This window comes from Corvus brachyrhynchos, unplaced genomic scaffold (assembly GCF_000691975.1).
Source record: "Corvus brachyrhynchos isolate BGI_N302 unplaced genomic scaffold, ASM69197v1 scaffold18, whole genome shotgun sequence".
Taxonomy (NCBI): Eukaryota; Metazoa; Chordata; class Aves; order Passeriformes; family Corvidae; genus Corvus; species Corvus brachyrhynchos.
Window position 1 is genome coordinate 4,935,516 of NW_008246064.1, and position 21,919 is coordinate 4,957,434.

The following is a 21,919-nucleotide window of genomic DNA, read 5'->3' on the forward strand; positions in this document are numbered from 1 at the left end:
GCACAGAAATATCAAAAATGAGGGCAAGGAAATCACTGAACGTGCTCAGCAGCACCAGCTGAAGTTATTTGAGTTTTCTATACAAATACTCTGCCTGGTAGACCAGGCATTCTTTTTCTACTGAGGGTCCTCTATTAACTCTAATATTCTAGAAATAAAGAGGCATAGGTGCCAAAGGGGCAGTGTCAGGTCAGAAATTACTACAGAGGAGGAACAGGAAGGATTAACTCAGCACTGTCAAGGCCACCACCAAACCACATGTTAAGCTGCAGTGAAAGAACAGCAGTGTAACATTTATTCTGAAAAATGCCTCAGTATCTGCTTTCCTGTTATGAACAGGTTGTTTATATAGCTCTTTTACACAGCAAAAGTAAAGAAAACACTGGGTAGAAGAAAAATGTAAATTAAAAACAAAGCAAGCAAACGAACAACCAACCAACCACACACAACAAAACAAAACAAAACAAAACAAACAAACAACAAAACCTGCTGGGAAATCACACAATAAAACTCAGTAACTTGCAACTGACATCATGTTTCTGAACTCAACTTCATGAACACTGTTCCCACTGTCATCTACTACTGTACAGGTGGGACTCAACAGTACAGCTCCAGGGCAGACTTGAGCTTTGCTGAAGTTTTGAGTTTCAAGCATCTACAATCTAGGGGATTTAGACACAAAATTTATCTATTTATTACTTGCAAATATTTGCCAAAACACTATGACCTGGATTGGAAGTTTTAATCCAGAATACAGTGGTTCAGTGAGGGCAAACACAGTTCCAGACCACCTTTCCACCTACTTGGCTGGCAAGGGGTCAAACTACTCCCAAATCACAGCAGCCAAAAGCTACCATGAGGATCATATTCTCAGCTGGGTTTCTTGAGATCTCAATATTTTCCTCAAGCACAGCCCTAAAACATCCCTGAACAGCATTGATTATGCTTCTCTCTGGAAAGGGAATCTTCACCCACTCCATTATGACCTCACTGGACCACTACAGGAGCACTGAAGTTCCACAGCCTGGTCAGGCTTCATACATTTCACATTCTGTCTCAGCAGATTTGTTATTCCTGTACATTAAATGTATTACCTGAGGTACACAGTGAACTGGCTCTATCTGTATGCCAAAATAATTTCAGCTTTTTATTGCCATGAGAATTTATCCTCCACAACTCTGCAGCTTCAGTTCCTCAAATTAAACAATAGGAATGCTATAACATTGATGGAAATGTTTCAGCAGTAGATTGCCATATACCGTAGAGAATGCTGAATGTTCTATTCATTATCATTTCACAAAAGAAATAAAAAGCACTAACGCAGAGAAAGAAATATATGTTATTGATCCCAGATGTACGAAAAATAAATGATATTACCATAAAAGTGCCATATATGTTTGAGAATCAACAGGATTGCAGAGGATATGACCTTCTAAGGCAGGAGTTGGCTCTTGGATCCACAGAAACAATGTGTCACTTGTGCCAAGGCTAATCTGGAGGGGGAAAAAAATAATTGAAGCCTTATCACAATGTGCATGGAAAGCAATACAGAAATTAAATTAAAACCATTTGTTATTACCACTAATTGTTTTTAAATTACACATTAAGTCAATTGGATTCGTGTTGAAGCTTGCTCTGACTTAGGCTGTCATGCCAGTGAAATACATACTAGATGGAGACTTAGGTTTTAATGTCTGGAGCATTAGTTAAAAATAATCACGAGAGTTTACTTAAAATCTTTCAGGCAGCTTACAGATTGATAGAAATAGAACAAGCATAAATCCAATAAACAGCAAATCAACACTAGCAGGTATGTTTAATTGACAACTGCAGCTATTTACATTTCATGTATTTCAAGTATCCAAGGACACGGACAGTGTTCAGGAGTGAGTTCTGACTTACTGCAATGTCTCCTTCTTGAAGTCTCATCCCTGCCAAGGATGCTGAAAGCAAAAAGAATACCAGGTACAATGGTAGTTCTTTGACTCAATTACAGCCTGTTATCTGAGACACCATAGGACATGACAAACATCATCTCAAAGTACAATATAAATGGCAAATATGCTCCTGATGGCCTTGGGCTATCCACCATAAAAGAGGAGCAAAGCTTTTGGGTGAGGGAGTGATTTTTAATAAAATCAAAAAGCTCAAGACAAAAGACTACAGAACAGCATGATTATCTAATGGTTTATGTATTCAGGTTTTAAATACAGTGGACCCTTGATTAACAACACACTTTAAAGGAGGAACATTCCCACTCCCATCAGATTAATCGCATATTTATTGGACGAAGTAGAATGTGATTTTCTAGAAGAAAAAATTGGACTTTTGGGTAATGCAGAGTTTACCCAACTCCCAGAATATGAATGTAAAATATATCATGATGAAGTGTCTATCATGATTCAGACCTGCACAAGCTACTGTAATACAGGTAAGTATTTATTTTCACAATCTTGAAAAACAGAAAAATTTGCTTTACACTAAAACAGTCTCCAGGATTCAAAAAAACTGACCCCAAATTAACACCTTCCCTTAGAAAATATGAGATCTATCAGTCTGACTAAAGGATAGCTCTAATTTTTAAAGAAAGCCAACAAGGTCCATCTCCACCTTTTTGCTTGAAAAGATAGAAGAGCATTTTTTAAATTCATATTTTCTAAGCTAAAATGTTAGCAGTTCATAGCAGGGATAGTTTCTTATGGGCAGGCAAACAAAAACAGAAAGTTATCAAGAGGCAAATGAATTTACCTCTGATTGCTTGGCAAAAGAGAATTAATTCGTCATACACAGCTTATCCAAGACATTTCTATCTCAGAAGAATCAGTGATGGAAGGGTGCTGGAAAGAGGAATTAATGCTGATAAAAACAATATTCTTTCATTTTATAGGCAGCATCTGAGAACCAGTAAGATTGATTTAGAATTTCAGTACATACATAATCATATCCACTGAATCTTGCACAGTTAATCATCTCACCTGGATTGTCTCCTGTAAATGCTACTATTTTACAGTCTGGGCTAAACCCATAACGCTGACTATAATACGGAGAAATAGGCCCCTAAGGAAAGAAAGAAAAAGGAAAAAAAGCTCAAAAAAAAATGGAATGTAATCTTGCAATATATGACATAATGTATTGTAACATAGAACTGAAAAACCCTAGAGCAGCTACAAGAATAATTTCTGAGCATTTAAAGTATAAATGAATATTTTAAAAATTTTTAACGCACTCTTTTCATTGTTGCTGTTGAGAAGCTCACAGAAATACCCTCAGATTAGATTTTGAAATAGGCTAGCAAATAGCAGCATTTTAGCTTTGGGTCTTTCTTCAGTCATTCACATCAAGTAACGTAAACACATCTATCTGTTTTGCACATATACATGAATATTAATAGATAGAAATTAGAAATTCAATGCAAACATAAGAGGAAACACAACATTAATATACATCACAGAATCAAATGCTCGAATATGACCCCTATTATTTTAGAGGTCAAGAACCATATTTTTATAAGCCACATTTGATAGCCATAGAGAAAAAACAGAAGAAAACTATCCATAAAAAATACAAGGACATCTATAAGGATTTTTTAATATGTTCCTCTCCATTACAGATCAGCAATGAATTCAGAGGGCTCAGTTAATGGGTATCTCCAGTGTCTCACGCTCACCAGCTAAAGAATAGCTGGTTTTGTGCTGGGTAGTAAGACTAAACTCATTTAGTCAGGAGATCTGAGGCTTGATTTGATTTCACCATTATGCTATGTGAACTGAGGAGCTTTAAATATCCCAAATTATTCACAAAGATTACCTCATTAACTCTACAAACAGCTTAAAACAAGATCTCTGGCAGGAAATATAAATGTTGGGTTCTGTTTCTGCAGCAATAAATGCCCGTGCACAACTCTGCAGTGACCAAGGGCTTTGGGGCACGGGAGAGGACCCCAAAGATTCTTATCATTGGAGCATCTACCAAAGAGTCTCTCATAGAGCCCAGGGCATGCAAGAATCCAAGGAGATCAAAGCTGTGATGGGTGCCAGCTAACAGCTTCCAAAAATGTCTGCATTTGCTCTGAAAAACACCTTCACAACACAGCTGGAAATATTAAATCAGCAGTCTTGCACACACAAATACATTCCAAGTGCCATTAGCAGAACTCCCAACAAAGCCCCAGTTGTTGCTTACAACTCTTCGGGGCAGATACATACCAGGACTGAGTGGGATGGTACAGGGCATCCTAGTCTCTCCTCTAATCCAGGAGCACAAGCATCAAGGCAGGACTTTGACCATGCCTTTTCCCAAATCTGCAGCAAGTTCATGCCAGAACCTACAGGACAGATCAAAACAGGAAGTGCATAGGATTAAGCAAAGACCAGAAAATTCCAACAACAGAAAATTTACAGGTGTATGTTTTACATTTAAAAAGAACAGTTTCAGCTCTTCTAAGAATAAAGGATACTGATAATTCAGCCTCTGGAGAGTTTTCACCTGCAAAAGTAGCAGAAAATGCCTCTCTGATATACAGTGCACTAGGCAATTCAGTCATTCACAAATTATGAGTAAAAACAAGAATATCAATGCCTCCCCATCAACTACCCCCCAAATCTTCCACCTTAGACAAGGACTTCACAACAATTAAGCAAAGGTGATGGAGCAATGTCCCTTGAAGATGTGTTGTGCTCAGCAGAGATCTAAAAGTGAAGAAATTCCCCCCTGGGTGGGATGGTTTTACACTACTCTTACCTTTGAGTAGAGTATCCTACAAGCATCTAAATCCATGCTGACTAATCTTCCCCCATATCAATATTTCCCTTTTCAATTTTTCAAATAAAGTCTCTAATTTTGAGGATAATTCGGTATCCAGTTTTGAATACCAGAGCTTCGATTTTCAGGAATGCTGAGCAGCCCAACTGAAATCTGCAAAACCTGCAAGTGTGCAAACCTTTAAAGGCCAGGTTCTGTGAACTGATTTACAGGATGCAAAAAACCTAAATAACTGATTTGGTCACCTATTTCCCCACCAGAACTATCACTTGATCTGAGAAGGCCTGTGCAGTTTTGGTTTGGTTTCTCATTGCTCTTTCCTCAGTTGTTTGTTTTTGGTTTTTTTTCTGGTTTAGAAGTTAATTGAAGTTGGTTAGTGGCCAAATCTATATAACATACCGAGTACTCCACACCCCTGGCTTATGATTCTAAGATGCCTTTAATTGCACATTTCATTTGACTTGAAAATCTGTATTTATTTCTGGTTCGTGCTGTTCAGAGACATAGTAGTCTTATTCTAGATTAATACCATTTTCATTTCAAAGACTGCTTAGCCCACCACTTATTTATCTCAGAAACACAGCCACATCCTCAGTTGAGCACAGTGGAAAACCTGGTATTTCCTTCCATTCAGTACATCTTCAAGCTTTTTAAATCATAAAGATGGTGAAGTTGATGCCACATGCAGTGTCTGTGGAACAAGACTTTGCTTGCAGTGCTGGGATGCAGAGGAAGAAAAGGATTCAACCCCCATCTCAGACAGCACATCACAAGGCTCCAGCAGAGCTTCTGCTCTGAGAAAGATCCTGCAACAAACTCCACATATGCTCTGCTGCTGGTTACTTGAGCACAAATGAGCCCACCCCATCAACTCCCAGCAGAGTTTTTCATACAGGCTTAAAAATGGGTTTAATAGCATTTGTAAACAAACTTTATATTTATCAGTCCAAACCTAAGCACCACCAGCGTGGTCTGGACCTAGTGCTCCACACAGTGTTGTAAACAGAAAAGTGTTGCACACTCGAGCTGAGACACCAGAATAACCCAAGCCAAACAGCAGGATATTTGATTATATTTAATAACATAAAAATAGAATTAATTTTCTCCAAATCAATCAATCCTATTTCAGGCAAATTAAACAGATTTAACATACTTGTCCTATGATGCAACAGCAGGCATTTGATAGAGCAAAAAGTGCAACAACTCTCCCACAGGCAAAGGATGCAAATAACTTTTCTGCCATCAAAATCACTACTACACACCCAGAAAAGGAAAAATGGCAAGAATTATTCCAGCTTCTCTCAGTTCTCTATGGGAGATCACTCTTGAATCCTGCAATCCCTTCCTTCCCAGGGTAAACTGTGTCCTGACAAGGTAAACTCACCCAGAGTCACCATCTGCGCTTTTCACAAGTAGAGGGTGTGAACAGCCACGTGTTCCATGCTCTCAGGCCTAACAGGGCTTTCTACAAGGAAATACACAAATCTATGCATTTTCCTGGAAAAGTCCATGATTTAAAAGGCCAAGAACACCTTCACCAAACTAAATTAATCAGTGAGGAACAGAATCTTTAAATAAATTGGAATTTTCTACAGAAAAGTTAGCTGTTGTTTTCTGCAGATTTTTTTTAAATCCTTCTTGCTCCACACCCTACAAGCCTAAACAAACATTTCAGCAGTATCTTCCAATGCAATTTTGCAAGATATTAGGGCAGCCTCCAATCTTTCCTGCATAAAGCAGAAAAGCCTCTAACCTTTATAACTGAATGTTTACATTATACAGAAACAACACTTCAGTTTATTGACTGGTAGATGCAGCGGCACAAAGACTTTCATATGCCCTGAGAAAAGAGAGATGAGGTAATTTGCCTCAACCTCAGAAACTCATTTAAAAAATGTGAAACAACTGTTTTAGAAGAACTATTAATCTGTTGGGCTGGATTCATCCTATCCAGCTATTGGCATGGGAACCTCTAGCCAGTGGAAAACAAAAAACAGAGCTGAATGCTCCTCTGATTATATGAGGAGTGATGCACACTGCGTTTCTAACTCTAGCACCTCTGCTCAGGACCTACACCACAAAGTGCAACACTTAAAACCAGCAATAATCTGAGAAGTCAGGGGAGAAAAACAAAATTCAAAGGCAGCCCTTTGACTTGTCACCCCATCAGCAGTGAAGGTCAACAGCCAAGGCCATGGCACAGCAAGAACTGAGGAAAAAGGTCAATTTGTGGATGAATAGAATTCCATATTTCACTGCAAACATCACTGACTTTAAGCACAGAATGACCAGGAGCACAATCAGGACTTGCTAATATTTACTACATATACAAAAGTTTAAGTGCTTGAACACTTGGGGGGAAAAGGAGAATACAAACACTTTCATTACAATGACCCAACGATGCAGACTAACTGGTTTAACTGATCAACAAAGTAAAGATCAATATTTGCATACGTTTATAAGCAGTTAAGTGCATCTGTTTCTGCATTACAGCCCTCTGGATTGCCTTTTCAGTGAGATAAGGCCATGAGCAGCGTAACTGCTGACACCACACAAGCTACAGAAGGAGTAAATTCAGCCCACTACACTCCTTTTGAAAAGGCTTCAGTCCAACACATCCTTTTTTGATAGAACAACAAAACCAAGTATGCTAAGCTACGATTTGCCTAAGGCTCTTAGAAAAGCATTTCAAAAGATAAAGCTTCTCCAGGTCAAGAGCTGAATTGCTGTTCTTTAAGGTGTCTTCTAAAAGAAACAATGCCCCAAGTGTTCAAGTTGTTTAGGTCCCAGATGTACCTTCCTTTTAACATCTGCACAATAAAAATGAAAATCATTCTTCATTCCACTAGAAGGTAATTTCATTTTTTTAAATCAATCACTCAGGGTGCTCAGCCATTCACAAGTGATTTGAACCTTACAAGATTGGACCTTTAAGAAGAAAAGGAAAAAATCCTGAAACTGAATAGCACATTTCCCACAATAACCTACAAATTTAGAGAGATAAGTTATTGTGTAGAGCTAAACAATTTGACATGGTCTTTTAAAGATGATATGACCTGAAGTTAAACCTACAGAAATGAAGAATAGGTCTATTATCTGAATATTATTTTGAGAGATGCATTTTAAACTACAATACACAGGTGCAAAGTAAAAGATCAAGTGAATTGCAAGAAATTATAAGTGACAAGTAAACAAGTTTTTCAGCTGCATCCAAATAACTACTGCATCTACTGTACTTATATTTTATTACTGGAATTAGAATTCTCTCTCATTATATTAACAGAAGAAAGGAATGAATGAGGCAAAATATAGCTTACAATGCCAAAAAATCTTTTGTCTTGTAAAGAGAACAGTAACACCCTGCTTAGTTCTCTTATCTTTTTTCACAGAAAGATTTAATAATCGTACATGCTCTGAACAGCACATAACATTTATTCAAGCTCTGTAAATATCCATAGGTCTAACAGAACAGGCTCTCCTGGAGCTGTTTGAAAAATGTGACTCATTTTCTAAGAAAATTTTCCAATTATGGAAATTTTAATTTTCTTTACTTTAAAATATTTTGTTTTCCAACAAATTTTCATGTTCTGAAATTGGAGAAGCATGGCTTTCCTTCACTTGCTTCCAAGAAGAAAAGGAAAAGTAACATTATCAAAAAATAAAAAAACGAACTCAAACCAAAGATATTTTTAATGCTTATAATTTTAAACATTCCAATCAAAATTAACACTTCACTCTCATTGAAAAATAAAAAATCAATATGTTTCTTTATCAGAAAAAGCACCTAAAGATCTCACTATCTCTCTTTGAAATACAGTGGGTGGCTGAGCAACTCAAGTGCTCAGTATTTGGACCTGCTGAGGAGCAAAGTGCAAACCTCCAAAGAGTTCTTGTTGCCAATAATACACAAAAATATAAAATTCAGCTGTGAAATACTTGGCTAAAAGGACAGGACCAGAAAACAGATATAATAATCTCAGAAGTGTTACAAAATAAGCGTGGATTGCCTTGCCATTTCTGAGGTCTCGAGTATAACTGATAGCAAGTAAGTTGTCCATTAGCTTAAATTGAGGTGCCTTGTCTTTTCCTGTAAGATTTGATGGAATAACAAAGGAGAAAAAGCAAATTGGTCTTAACACACGGGTGTCAACCATGTCTCTATAATGCAAAAATTCCATAGAGAGCCTTGTTATCTAACCTTTCAGCTCTGAAATGTATCTTCTCTTAGTTTCAGAGCAGAAATCAGAAATGCTATTTAGAAATAACAGCACAGCTCCCAGGAAAATGCTCTCCTTTGTAACTGCCATTTTAAATTGCCATTTAAAAGCTGGATAACTGAGATAACACACAACAGAAAAGAGAGACAGTAGTCTTGTCAATTTTTTTGTCTTTGTTATGATGAAAAGAGAGATAGAAGATTTTTTTTTTACTGGGTTTAGTACTTTTTTGCTTTATTTATGCTTTTTTTCCTGGTTCATTTTGAAAATATACTTCTGTTGTAGATTCATACTCCAGTTAGGTGGGGAAAAAATTATCACAGTATACATCATGTTCACATCCTGTGCACCTCTGAGAAACCAGCAAAACCAAAGAACAAATATCAGAATTCTGAAGTTTAGTTTAAGATTCCACAACTTTCTGATGCCTCTAAAAGATCTTTCACCACTCCTTTATACATCACAAAATAATGAAAAAAGCTATAATTGCATTTAAGAATCTTTTCTGTGGATCCATTTGATAGAAGTGGGAATCAGTAGGATGGGGATAGATAAGCACAGCAAACAACAAACTGAAAGGAGCAATTTAGTTTAAAATCTAATATACTTGTAATTGCAATTTAAAGACTGAAAACATATACCATAGACCTTGTCCCTCACCTGTGTAAGCCGGGGATGGAAAGGAAAATTTCCTTGTTAAATTGTTACTATGAAAAAAGCCCACACTTACCATCACTGTAATCAATGGGTGCATAAGTTCCTAGGAAAAGGGAAGCTGCAAAGCTACTGACCAAAGAGATTCTCTGCAAAAAAAAAAAGTGAGAAATAGTGAGTCCCATCAGTATTCACTTCCAAGAAAGTAACTGGAAATCAAAGAGATTAATTGGAAACAGCAAATGTTAATAGATGCTTAAAGTTAGGCCCAGAAAGCACACAAAAATACACCTAGGAGGATTATTCAGTTCTGACCATCGCAGTAATCCAGCACATATCAATCTAAAAGTAACCCCATGATAAAAGCTGTTAATAGCTCTGCCTTCTGAAACATGCAAAGCACATGTATGTTAGCATACTCTGTGTTAGCATGAATCCACTTCTGTCTATCACAGAAATTCATTTCAAACAAAAAAACTTTCTAAGGAAAAAAAAATAAGCCAAACAAAAAACCACACACGCACAAAAAAAAAAAAACAACCATAGAAAACCACCTGTGTGTTGATGACAGGGGAAATGCCCAGAACAATGCTCTGCCCCACCCAGAGCACAGGTCTGTAAGCTTTTAGAAGCTCTGCCAAGGCTCTTCAAGCACCTTTAACACCTCTGTGTGACCCCTTGCCTTCCTTCCAGCTGAGACCCCAGACCTCCCAGCAGTTACTCCCAGGAGCTGGTAATAACCAGCTTTGAACTGAACCATTGCCTGCAGCTCTGCCTCAGGGCATGCTCCACCTGCATGAAATCCAGAAATCTGTAGGGCTGGCCAAAAAATGCCCCACGTGACACAAGACACTGATCCACCATGAACCTGCTTCCTCTTCACATCTGCTGTGTGAACTACCGAGTTAACCAGCCACCACCGGGCTTCCTGCACGATCAAGTATTATCTATTCCCAGAATCTGGCACAAAAGCAGACAAATTCCTCATTCCGTGGTGTGACTTGCTCAGAAGAAATACAGCTGTCACCCAATAACTAAACAGAATCAAACCTCTGCTGGTGGAGCGAGCCAGCAATGACAGGTTTTTTATTAATGATCACAAACCACTGCTTCACACAGCATTCAAGGACAGCCTATAGCCAGAGATCTAAGAGATGGCTGTAATGACCAGGAAATTTAATGATGCACTTGCTCTTCGTGCATCTCTCCCCAGGAATACATCACATTGTGCTCAGATAACAAAGGCCTACCTTCTGTGGTGCCCCAGTGGGCACTAGCTGCCTGAAATGGAAGGAAAAAAGGATGAAGTTAAACTGTGAATCAGCCAGCCAGTTTAACAAGCTGACCTACAGAAGCAAAAATATCCACCCCCCACATGTCATTGAGATTGCCACGCTGTTAAGTGCTCCTTGAGGGTCCCCAAGAGCAGCTCTGGCAGAGAGCTGTATGTGCTTGAACACATCTTGCATAAGCTTTACTGCTAAAAGTTGCCATCAGTTCAAACAGCCCTCAGAGTCTGAAGTTGGTCTGACCAGTTCTCAGTTCCACGGACCCACTTCCCCCCATTAACATATCTTTCTCTAAATTTAGTCTTAAACTTATGATCAGACCCTATTAGTGTTCTGTTTCATCTCATACCGTACTAGTTACAATGAGAATGTAAAAGAAAAGAAGGAAATAAAACTAAAAATTAAGCATTCTCCCATAAAATAGAGAGTCAACTTTGCAACTCACTTTCTCATGAAATGAACTGCTTCATACAGGGGTGAGATTTAAAAAAAAAAAAAAAGATTATAATGCTATCAAAAACTGAAGTAATGGAAAACCAGGAACATCCTGGCTTCATGGGTCTGGATGTTTGGCATATTCTAATCACAGGACAGGAGTCCTTCTCTCATTCACATAGTTTTTTTCATGGAGTTTTCACCTTGCTTCAAACCATGGCATTTCAGTCACAGCTAGATGCAGAGTCAACAAACTGAAATAGTAACGGAATTGCAAGCTGATTTCTGAAAATTAAAAATCAGGAGGAAACCAACAACACAATGCAATTAAAATGTAATAATAGAATCAAAGTTAACTCCTCAGTGGAAAATGAAAGCCACTTGTCCTTGTTGAAGTACAGGAGGTTCACACAGCCCCACCTCTCCAGCCTGCCCAGGTCCCTCGGGATGGTGTCCCTTCTCCTCAGCACCAACTGCCCCACGCAGCTTGGTGTCGCTGGCAAACTTGCTGAGGGTGCCCTCAACCCCGTTGTCCACGTTGTGACAAAGCTGTTTAACAGCACCAGTCCCAATTCCAGCCCCTGAAGAACAACACTCATCACTGGTCTCCACTTGGACATTGAGCCACTGACCCCAACTCTTTGAGTGTGGCCACCAAGCCAATTCCTAATCCCCAGAGCGCTCCATCTGTCAAATCCATTTCTCTCCGGTTTAGAGACAAGGATCCTGTGTTGGACAGTGCTGAACACTTTGCACGAGCCCAGGTAGCTGACATCAGTTGTTCTTCCTCCACAAACTCTGTAACCCCATCATAGCAGGCACCAGATTCTTCAGGCACTGTTTTCCCTCAGTGAAGTCATGGTGTCTGTCACCATCACCTCCTTATGTCCCGTGTGTCTCAGCACAGTTTCCAGGAGGATCTGCTCCATGACCTTGCCAGGCACAGAGGTGAGACTGACTGGCCTGTGGCTCCCCAGGTCTTCTTTATTTCCCTTTGTAAAAATGGGGTTTATGTTTCTCCTTTTCCAGTCAGTGGGAACTTCACCAGACTGCCACAACTTCTCAAATACGATGGACAGTGGCTTAGCCACTTCATCCACCACTTCCCTCTGAACCCATGGATGTATCTCACCAGGTCCCATGGACTTGTGCACCTCCAGGTTCCTTAGATGGTCTTGAATGTGATCTTCTCCTACACTGTCCCTGCCTTTGCCTGCTGTGACTCAGGTGATGTGGCTGGAGCTCTTACCAGTGAAGGCCAAGGCAAAAAAGTCATTGAGTACCCAGCATTCTTCATAGCCTGGGTAACCAGGTCTCCCACTTCCTTTTGGAGAGGGCCTGCATTTTTCAAGGTCTTCCTTTTACCACCAATGTACCTATAAACGCTTTTCTTGTTGCCCTTGATGTCCCTAGACAGATTTAACTTTGTCAGGGCTTTAGCTTCCCTAACCTGATCCCTGACTGCTCAGACAACCTCTCCGTATTCCTGCCAGGCTACTGCCTTTATTTCCACCTTCTGTAGGCTTCCTTTTTGTGTTTGAGTTTGTCCAGGAGCTCCTTGTTCATCCACACAAGCCTCCTGGTGTTTTTGCCTGACTTAATCTTTGCTGGTATGCATCACTTCAGAGCTTGAAGGAGGTGATCCTTGAATATTAACCAGCTTAGGAAAGCCTGTATCCCTCCATTCCAACACTTCAGGAGGCATCCCACCATGGCTCCACGGTGCCAATAGGGTCATAACTCTCTAACTCCTGTTTATTCCCCATGCCACGTACGTTTGAACAGAGGCATTTAAGCTGGACCCCCAATGAAGGTGACTTTACTGGCTGCTGCTGTCCTTCAGGTGCTCTCTTGCTGACCTGCCATCCCTCTCCAGGCTCTGGGTATCTCTTTCTGATAGTGGCACCAAATTGGTAGGAGTGGGATTGAGGTTCACCTCCCCCAGCAAATTCAGTTTAAAACTCTATTCAGCAGCTTGAGAAGTATAACACGCAGAATTGATTTTATCTGCCTAACTATTAATAATGTAACAAAATTAAAAAATAAAATAATGAAATTTTCTATTTTCATCCTAAATTCAAACACAAGAATCAAAATAATCTTTAGCAAAAAGGTGGGTAAAAACATCTGCACAAAATTAATTTTAAAAGATTTTCAAATCTGTTTTCCAATAAGAGAATTGAAGATAAGCCAACCTCAGTTTGCTTGTAGACCTCAGGATTCTGGCTGTAAATCTTTGCTATCTGGTTTCCTGTAAAACGCTGAGAAAGAAATGCAAATGCTTAGAAACACAAACCCTAAATGGAGTCAATAATCATTAACTCTGTGTAATGAGTTCAGAACATTGCACTTTGGATATTTAATTTGCCTGATGCATGATGAAAGTCAGTGCACAGCAGGCAATCTGCACTAAACAGGGTATAACACATAGTCTCATTATGAGAATTTTGTTCACCTTTTGAAAAAAAGGCATGTGGAAAAGCATTACTATCCATAATTTACATTTCAGAAATGACAGTTCAATGGAATGAATCACACTTATTCTATGCACAGGAACCAGCACAATTCAAATGCTGCCTTCAAATCCTTGAAAAGGTTTAAGCTACACAATCTATGTACCTGCCTGTGAGGCAGGTGAATTGAAATTAAAGCAGGAAGTTTTGTACTCAAAGCAGAAACTCCAGCAGAGGCTAAAACCAGATACAAGAATATTTATTCTTCATTGACATATTATGTCAAATAGCCAAAAAACCTTCTAGCACTGAAACCTTAACATTTAGCAAGTGAAAAATAAACTGTTAGTGATTTTAACTGATTTTAACATTAGCCATAAACCTTGCATGATGATTCAAAAACAGAAACATCAGTTTGGGAGGTTAAAGACTGATTCTGTTGAACCAAGAGTATGAGCAGCCAGGTGCTGAGATGCCTGGAGGGCAGGCCTGCTCCCACTCCATAACTCATTGTCACAGTTACAAGGAGGGAAGAGTCAGGAAGAGGAGATGAGTGACATTGTATCTGTGACAGTGTCCCAAACCTCTGAAACACTTCTCTTAGGTCAACAGCTGCTTGTTAGCCTCCAGGAAAAATTAAAAGGCCAATATTTTAATTGCAGAAGTATCCTAGAACAGGTTATCCACAAATAGGTGGATGGATTTCCCCTAAATAAACCTGGAACACAAACTGGGTTTCCATCCCCATAGAAATGTGGCTACACAAGATGCCCCCAGGGGACAACCAGGCCCTGAGACTTTAAGCATGGCCACCAAACACTGTATTTGGGAACCACTGGCCAAATGCTCACTCCAACTGCCTCCTGAAGCAAAATTTCCAGTTCATTTCACAAATTTCCATATCTTCCTTTGTGAGACTAATGCAAAGCACAGTATGGTTGGAGTTTCTTCAAAAGCTCTGCCTTTCATAGTTAGTGGATGATGGTTACCTGCTGCAGATCCCTGTGATGACAGAATTGGTTCTATCACAGGATTCTGCTGGGAGCTTTCTCCCCATCCATTCCTTACCTCATAGGCCCGGGAGCCAGTGACACTTGCCAGCTGCTGGGCTCCCCCCACGGCTTTCTCCAGCGCCCTGCACTGGGAGGCTGTGCTGGAATCCATCCAGATGGGACTGTTACTGACTGAAAAACAGCCCTGAAATGAACAACACCCTTTGTTAGGAAGTCTGATCTCTGAGAAGTCCCTGCTAGAGTAATAAAAATACAGCAGCCATATGTATCAGCTCACAGCTCAGTTCTCTGACATGCCTTCTGCCCTCCTCTCAACAATTACAGAAAGCAGAATGTTGGCCAGTGATGGTAAGTTCAACCCAAATTTTGCATCAGAGGGAAGCAACATTCTTTTTCTCCTGTCACTTCACAGCCCCTACAGCACAATGTCTCAGTACATCCTCTGGTAGCCAAAGCCTCATCCCCTTTTAGAACTTCTCTGCAAACCATCAGATTAACTTCCCACAGCTCTACTAACACATTTCTCTTTAATGCTTGGCATAACCCTTTTGAAATACAACTGAGGCTTAATACACCATTTATTCCAGCATTTTAATGCCATTTCCATGAGTTTTGCACAGATGAGACGGTTCCAAAACTAGTGATTTAACACATCAGTCTCCCTTTCAACATACATCTGTCCTTTCTGACCCTGAAGTAAGTAAGGGTCTTCCAGGGGAAAGCTGATTCCTCCCAATTTTTCTTTTTAAATAAAAGCTTTGTCAAGTCTGTGTTCAAAGCTTGCAAATCACACACATACAAAATGTTGAGGTTCAACAAGGTACTTGGTTAGGATTTTAAGTCCACACAGCATTACACATCCATCCCTTCAGAGGTAAGTGTAAGCTGCTTTTTTTAATAGATATATTTTCTTATGAAATCACTTGCACATCATTCAAGGAATCTCAGGTACAACTGTCTTTTTTACCACAATTTTTTGTTAATACAAATATATTAAAGAATTTAAAATATTTACAGATTGTTCACAAAAATATTACATTTTCTAGAACAACAGGCTGTTACTCTGACACTGAAAGATTCTGGGACACCTACTGGCACCTGTAAGCTTTGAAAGCAACACATACTGTCATTCAGGAGAAAATGAAATGTCAATAGCCTTGCAACTAAAGGAATAACTACTACATTTCATTTATGCAACCCAGCCAAACTAGAGGAAGGAGAAAAGCAATGTGTAAGGATCAGGAAAAGGACAGTGTAGCTCTTCCTTCAGAGCTGTTGTGCACCTTACCTTTAGTGACTGATGTAAAGGCAGTTCAGATGATGCATTCTTTAAAATCTGGATGCTTCCTTTTTTCCAGTACACACTCCCATGTTGCTGTAGGAAATACAGAAACAGGAGTTGGAGATGCCCTCCCAAGCTTCAAAGTTCATATTCTGATCCTACACTCTAAGGAACAAAAGAACTTTCTCCAAACTAGTACCCAAAAATGCTCCTTTTGAAATCAAGGGTCTCATAAAAAAATCTTTAAGACTGAGCAAAGCAGACACTAAACCAGAATATTATTTTGAACTACAGCATCTTCTCGTGGGAACTATTATTAAACTGCTAATGGCATTAGATACTTATTTGAGGGTTCTTTGAGCTGTAGCCAGGGCTCCACAGTCAAGATTTAGTTCTGGGCTATTTCAGCACAGTCCCCTGATCCATCAGTTACAAGCCTGCCCACCTTGCTGGAGGGTGGGCAAAATAAAGGGAATATGGGCAGTCTGGAAATACGCTCCCTTTTTTAACTTGAGGTAGGGTTACTTGGCAGTCCCCAACTTCTGCTCCACTGAAAAATTCTTAACAGAGCCTTGATACCAGCTCTGATTTTCAGACACTTTGCTCAGACTTTCAACTGCAATCAATGAAACATGGAGATAAAAGCAAGGGTTTTGATTAATTAGCCCCAGATACATCAAGATGAATAACCTAAACCTCGCATGTCAGAATTAGCTATTGCTTTGGTGCTGTCCTCACCCTGAATAACATCTGTGAAAGTTATAAAAGCCTTTGTTGATTCATTGGAGTACTAGGAGGAGACTGGCTAACTGACTAAATGTCAGGGTGGGTTTTATAAATCTCAAAAAAAGGCATTATGCACTACAGGCTAAATCACGGCAGCATTTTTGTCATTTCTGCATCAAAGACTCCCATCATTTGGGTTTTGTTGTTTTTGGGCAGATCCCTGCCCTAGCCAAAAAAAACTGCTCAGTGGGATGTTACTGTGCTTTTAGCAAACTGTGCTCCTTTCTGTTTTTTCCACCCCATTTTCCACAAGCACCTGGATCTGCTGAAATTCAAAATGAACAAAAAATTAAAACAATGGGAAGCCAAGCAGTTCTGCACTACACTGATCTAAACTACACTGCAAACCTCATCCTCCACTCCCACTATCTTCTAGTGATTGCTTTGTGTGCTTCAGGCGTCAAGCTCCCCTGAGGAGTGTCTATGGATGCTTACAAAAAAATTTAGATCTTATTTTATTCCATTACAGTCTTCTGCAATACAATTGGTCAAATTTATCACTCTACCTTACACTCCATCAAAGAAATACATTAAAACAGAACTTTTCTTTATAAACTAACCTGGCCAGCACCAGACAAAGCTTTGACTTGAGAGAAGTTAAAGCCTGAAGACCTCATCTTTTCCAAGATCATATCCAGAGCCTACAACAACAAACAGAATCAAGAATGACAGTAACGAGCTCTCAAATTATGCATACTCACAATCTGGAATTAAACAGTAAATTCATGTCATCACTGATAAGAGTTCATTGGCAGATAATGAAAAATTAGCTAATGACTATGGACTTCTCAAAAATCTGCATAAATTAATTTATTAAGTGAGAGTCCATAAAAGAAAAGTTGAGTCACACAGGGGAAAAATATGATCTTTAAAGAAGCTGAATCACAAAGATCCATTCTTTGAATCCTAAATAAGAGGCAAAAATTAAAGAATTCCAATTCATTTAAAAGCACTTTTAAGAGTGCTAGACACAAAGCAAGATTATCTTTTTCCGTTCTTATTTTTGAAAATCTATGAAATCTTAATGGGGTACACCCTGCACCCCATCCTACAAGACATTAGGTAACCTCAATACCAGTACCCCCAGTGTCAGCAAATTCACAGAGTCTTTAACAGAAGGCTAATTCAAGTGATTTTAGCACTTCAAGCACACAGGTAAATTTTGTTCTTGACACATTTTTCTGAAGTTTAAAAATTAATCTAGCTTTAAATAGTTTAATTTAGATCAGCAATTCCCAGACTCTCTTGACAAATGGACCACTGCAAGACTTCCAAAGAAACATCATATATACCTGTATCATCATATTATTAATTTAATAATTACAACCGTTCTTCTTCATTATGGTTCAAAAAACCAACTGCAAGCAAATTTACCAAACCTTTGTCAGCTACTGTGGATTACCAGCTGGGAGTTCTGTGACATTTCATATATTTTAAGTATTCAAATTCCTCAAGTAAGACAAATTTACATAGTACCATGTGAGATTAAGTGTTGTAGAATCTTCACAGAAGTAAGGAAGGCCTTATTTTAAAATTAAAAAAAAAAAAAAATGCTGTACTTCAAAATAAACATCAGCCAAAGTTACTGGGAATTAGTGAATAAATTGACCTTTCACCACTTACGAGTTGCAACATCAATTGGTAAACAAAGCTTATTCTAAAAAAAATAGTTTAAGTAACCTGGATGCTACAAAAACACAGATTTAAGCAAGGCAAAGTGACAGCTGCCCCATTTGTGTATGAGGGAAAAAAAACACCAATAGTCTTTTTTTCAAATGAGGGAAAGTCAGGAAGGAATTTTTCACACACAGAATGCTCTAATAGTAGAGGGTGAAGAAACAAACAAAAAAACCCATCAAAATGTTAGCAACTTCTACTATGTTTGTTGATAGCATTACTATTTGCATACCAAAGACACAGAACAACACTTCAAAGAAACAGAATGTAAGCAAAAGGACTATGTTGATTTGAGTGATGACTTCCACTATTGCTCAGAATAAACTTTCATTTCTGTAACAGCAAGGGAAATGTTCAACCATATAAAGTTTGTTCATACCTTGACCCACATAAGCACTGGTGAAGTGACTGTCAGTCTGTCACTGTGAATATAGACTCCACCTTGAGTCCTAAAGAAAAACAGGATTTTATCTTGGTAAATTCAGCAACTTTTTTTCCCTGCCAAGCAGAGTTCTTCAAGTTTATTAATGACCAAGGAGAATTTGCAATGCTTTTATGTTAAGAGCAAGGATTGGTATTTGAAACATGAAAAAGTAAAAGCCAGCTCTTAGGAGGTGACATGTTTGACCCAGTTGCAAAGTAAGTAATTTTCAAGAAAAGGCCCTGATCCTGAAGCAAGATCTGTGACAGAATCCATTGCTGATACTGCTCATTGGCTCCATGTAATTCATAGTTCTTTCTGTCACAATTAGTGACTTGAACCCCAAAGATGAAGTTCAATTTCGCTGTTAAATCATCAAGTAAGTGTATTTTATTGAAGCTTGTGACTGAAGGATGACATTTATCAATGCTAGTCTATTGTTTAAGTAAACAAATACTGCCATTCTACATCTTATTGTGAGATTTGAACAACTGAATTTGCCTCCAAATGCCTTTTAGATGTTCCCCTCAAGTAATTTACTTGCTGTTCTGAGAGCATCCCACCCAGTCATGTCCACAAGCCTGAAGTCACAAAAGAAAAAAAAAAAAAGGTTTGTTTATATATAACATTTTGGGGTCTATTTTCTTAATTTATTTCCTGTTGGGAGCTCTTGTCATATTTACATGCAAGGAAGGCAAGAGCATATACTACCTTTGCAGAGTGGGAAACATGAACATGGCATGACCTTTTTCCATGCCTCCATACATATCAATGAGACCAATAGGGCAACAGTCCCCTCACCCCAATCTCCAAAGCTTTAAATTACATTATTCAAGTAAAATATAAAATATAAAAAGCCTTACTTAAATTCCGGAAGGTCCTTATCAAAATGAACATTATCCTCATAAATGACCCTCAGCTGTTCATCAATAGCGATGACTTTCAACTAGGAGATATAAAACAGGAAGTTAACAAAATCTTGCAATAATTGAATAGCACTCATAAGTCATTTATAATAATTTAATTCCCACAGACAAAATGGAAAAAAAAAAGATCACCCCAAGGCATACAACTGACTGAAAGTATGGGCATAATTTTACATTAAACAAGTTATTATGTGAATTTCTAGCATGTCACCAATTCAGCAACATGTAGTTTTGTTTGTATTTCCTCTCCCCATTCTCTTTCTCCTGTAATTCACAAGATCGAGCTACAGGCATGTGCTAAAGAACAGCAAACATATCACCAGGTTCATTGCTTGCATCACAGTAGCCAGTTTTCCCAATTTCTCCAAAGAATACAGTATCTTAGATTAAAGATGCCTTCTTTTTTTTTCACCTCCTTTTTTTTGTCCCATCTTACCGAGGAAGCTTACAGACCCCTTAGGGTACCTTGAACACCTTCTCTGCTCCCCAGAAGGTGAGTAAATCAAACTCTACCCATTTGGCAAAGCTCAAAGGGCATTACATAAGTGTATTGTCAGCTTCTGCAACATATGGAAATCAACATCCCCAACTCCATAAAGCTGAGCCTTCTTGTATGCATGAATTAGAAGGGTACCACAACCTTTCCTCATCTATCTTAAGTTCACATAGTTCTGAAGAAAGACAGTAAGAGCCAAGAAGAAAAGCAAGAAGGTAGGTCACATTCTGTGCCTCTTTTGACCAGGGAGAGAGTGCAAACTGCTGCTAAAGGAACTGATGAAAAAAAAACCCTACAAAGACTGTCATCTCAAGGAGCTGCATTCAAATAACAAGGCCTTCCCCATTTTTACCATAGCAGTGTAGGGCCATTATCTATGCCCTGGCACAACTCATTACCAACCTGCACTAGCTTAAAAATGGCTCTGACCCACTGTAGCCTAATTGGCTCTCCTCTTGCAGCATGTCCCTGTAAAAACACTTGATCGACCTAACCTGGATGTGTCTTTTCAAGCTCCCAAACTTCAGCACAACCATAATGGCAATTTATGTCCGAACACCTATTTTTAACATATTCAGGCCTCTGCACAACTTGGGCACAGTTTCTATTCACAGTGCAGCAATACCCGGCTGTGCCGACAAAGCAGAATTTCAAGCAGCAACCCAAAGATCCAGGTTCACAGTCTTGATTCACACAAGGACACTGGGAATCTGGGTTTGGGTGCAAATCCCAGCTCCTATAGCAGCGGGCAGAGGGGTCTTCAAGCAGCCTGCATAGAGAGAAGGGCCACAGCACTCATTTCCAGGATTTAACTCATCCCTGGCAGGATGGGGAAGCAGGACACATTCGGACACACAACCCACTGCTTCAGATGGGGCAAGCAGAAAGGGATGAAGGGTGCATTTATGCAGCTGAAGGGGACATGAGAACAACCAGGTACATGCACTCTCTGCAGGCCACAGACATCTTAAAACACACGAAGTGCTGGGAATTATTATGGCCATAAACTAAAACACAGGAAGTTCCACTTCAAATAGAGGAAGAACTTTGTTACATGGACAGTGGCAGAGCACTGGAACAGGATGCCCAGGGAGGACGTGGAGTCTCCCTCTTTGGAGACATTTCAAACCCACCTGGATGTGGTCCTGTGTCACCTGACCCTGCCTTGGCAGGGGGTTTGAACTGGATGATCTCCAGAGCTCCCTTCCACAGAGTCACAGAATCGGTCAGGTTGGAAGGACCACGGTGGATCATCCGGTCCAACCTCCCTGCTTTAGTAGGTTCGTCCCAAAGCACATGGCACAGGATTGTGTCCTGACATCTACTGACTACCTCCAGGGAGGGAGACTCCACAACATCTGTGGGCAGTCCAACCCTAAGAACTGTGTGATTCCGTCATTCTGTGAATAATTTGGCATCAGCCGTGTCAGGCTGCAGCGGGTGCGAGCCCTGGGCAGGGAGAACCGACCGCCCCGCTGCCCGGAGGCCCCGCCGGGCCCGGCACGGCCA

The 21,919-nt window shown here is 39.5% G+C and overlaps 1 protein-coding gene across 1 annotated transcript in view; it reads right to left on the reverse strand.

Moving 5' to 3' along the window:
- XYLB (xylulokinase) overlaps positions 1-21,919 on the reverse strand; it is an 82,748-nt gene that overhangs the window by 60,087 nt on the left and 742 nt on the right. Inside the window, exons 2-12 of the mRNA XM_017746798.1 lie at positions 19,852-19,934; positions 18,947-19,016; positions 17,451-17,531; positions 16,111-16,197; positions 14,878-15,006; positions 13,552-13,617; positions 9,709-9,781; positions 4,206-4,324; positions 2,976-3,057; positions 1,903-1,943; positions 1,378-1,493 (exon numbers count right to left, since the gene is read on the reverse strand). Of these exons, the coding sequence (XP_017602287.1) occupies positions 1,378-1,493; positions 1,903-1,943; positions 2,976-3,057; positions 4,206-4,324; positions 9,709-9,781; positions 13,552-13,617; positions 14,878-15,006; positions 16,111-16,197; positions 17,451-17,531; positions 18,947-19,016; positions 19,852-19,934 (947 nt within the window). The remainder of the gene's footprint in view (positions 1-1,377; positions 1,494-1,902; positions 1,944-2,975; positions 3,058-4,205; positions 4,325-9,708; positions 9,782-13,551; positions 13,618-14,877; positions 15,007-16,110; positions 16,198-17,450; positions 17,532-18,946; positions 19,017-19,851; positions 19,935-21,919) is intronic.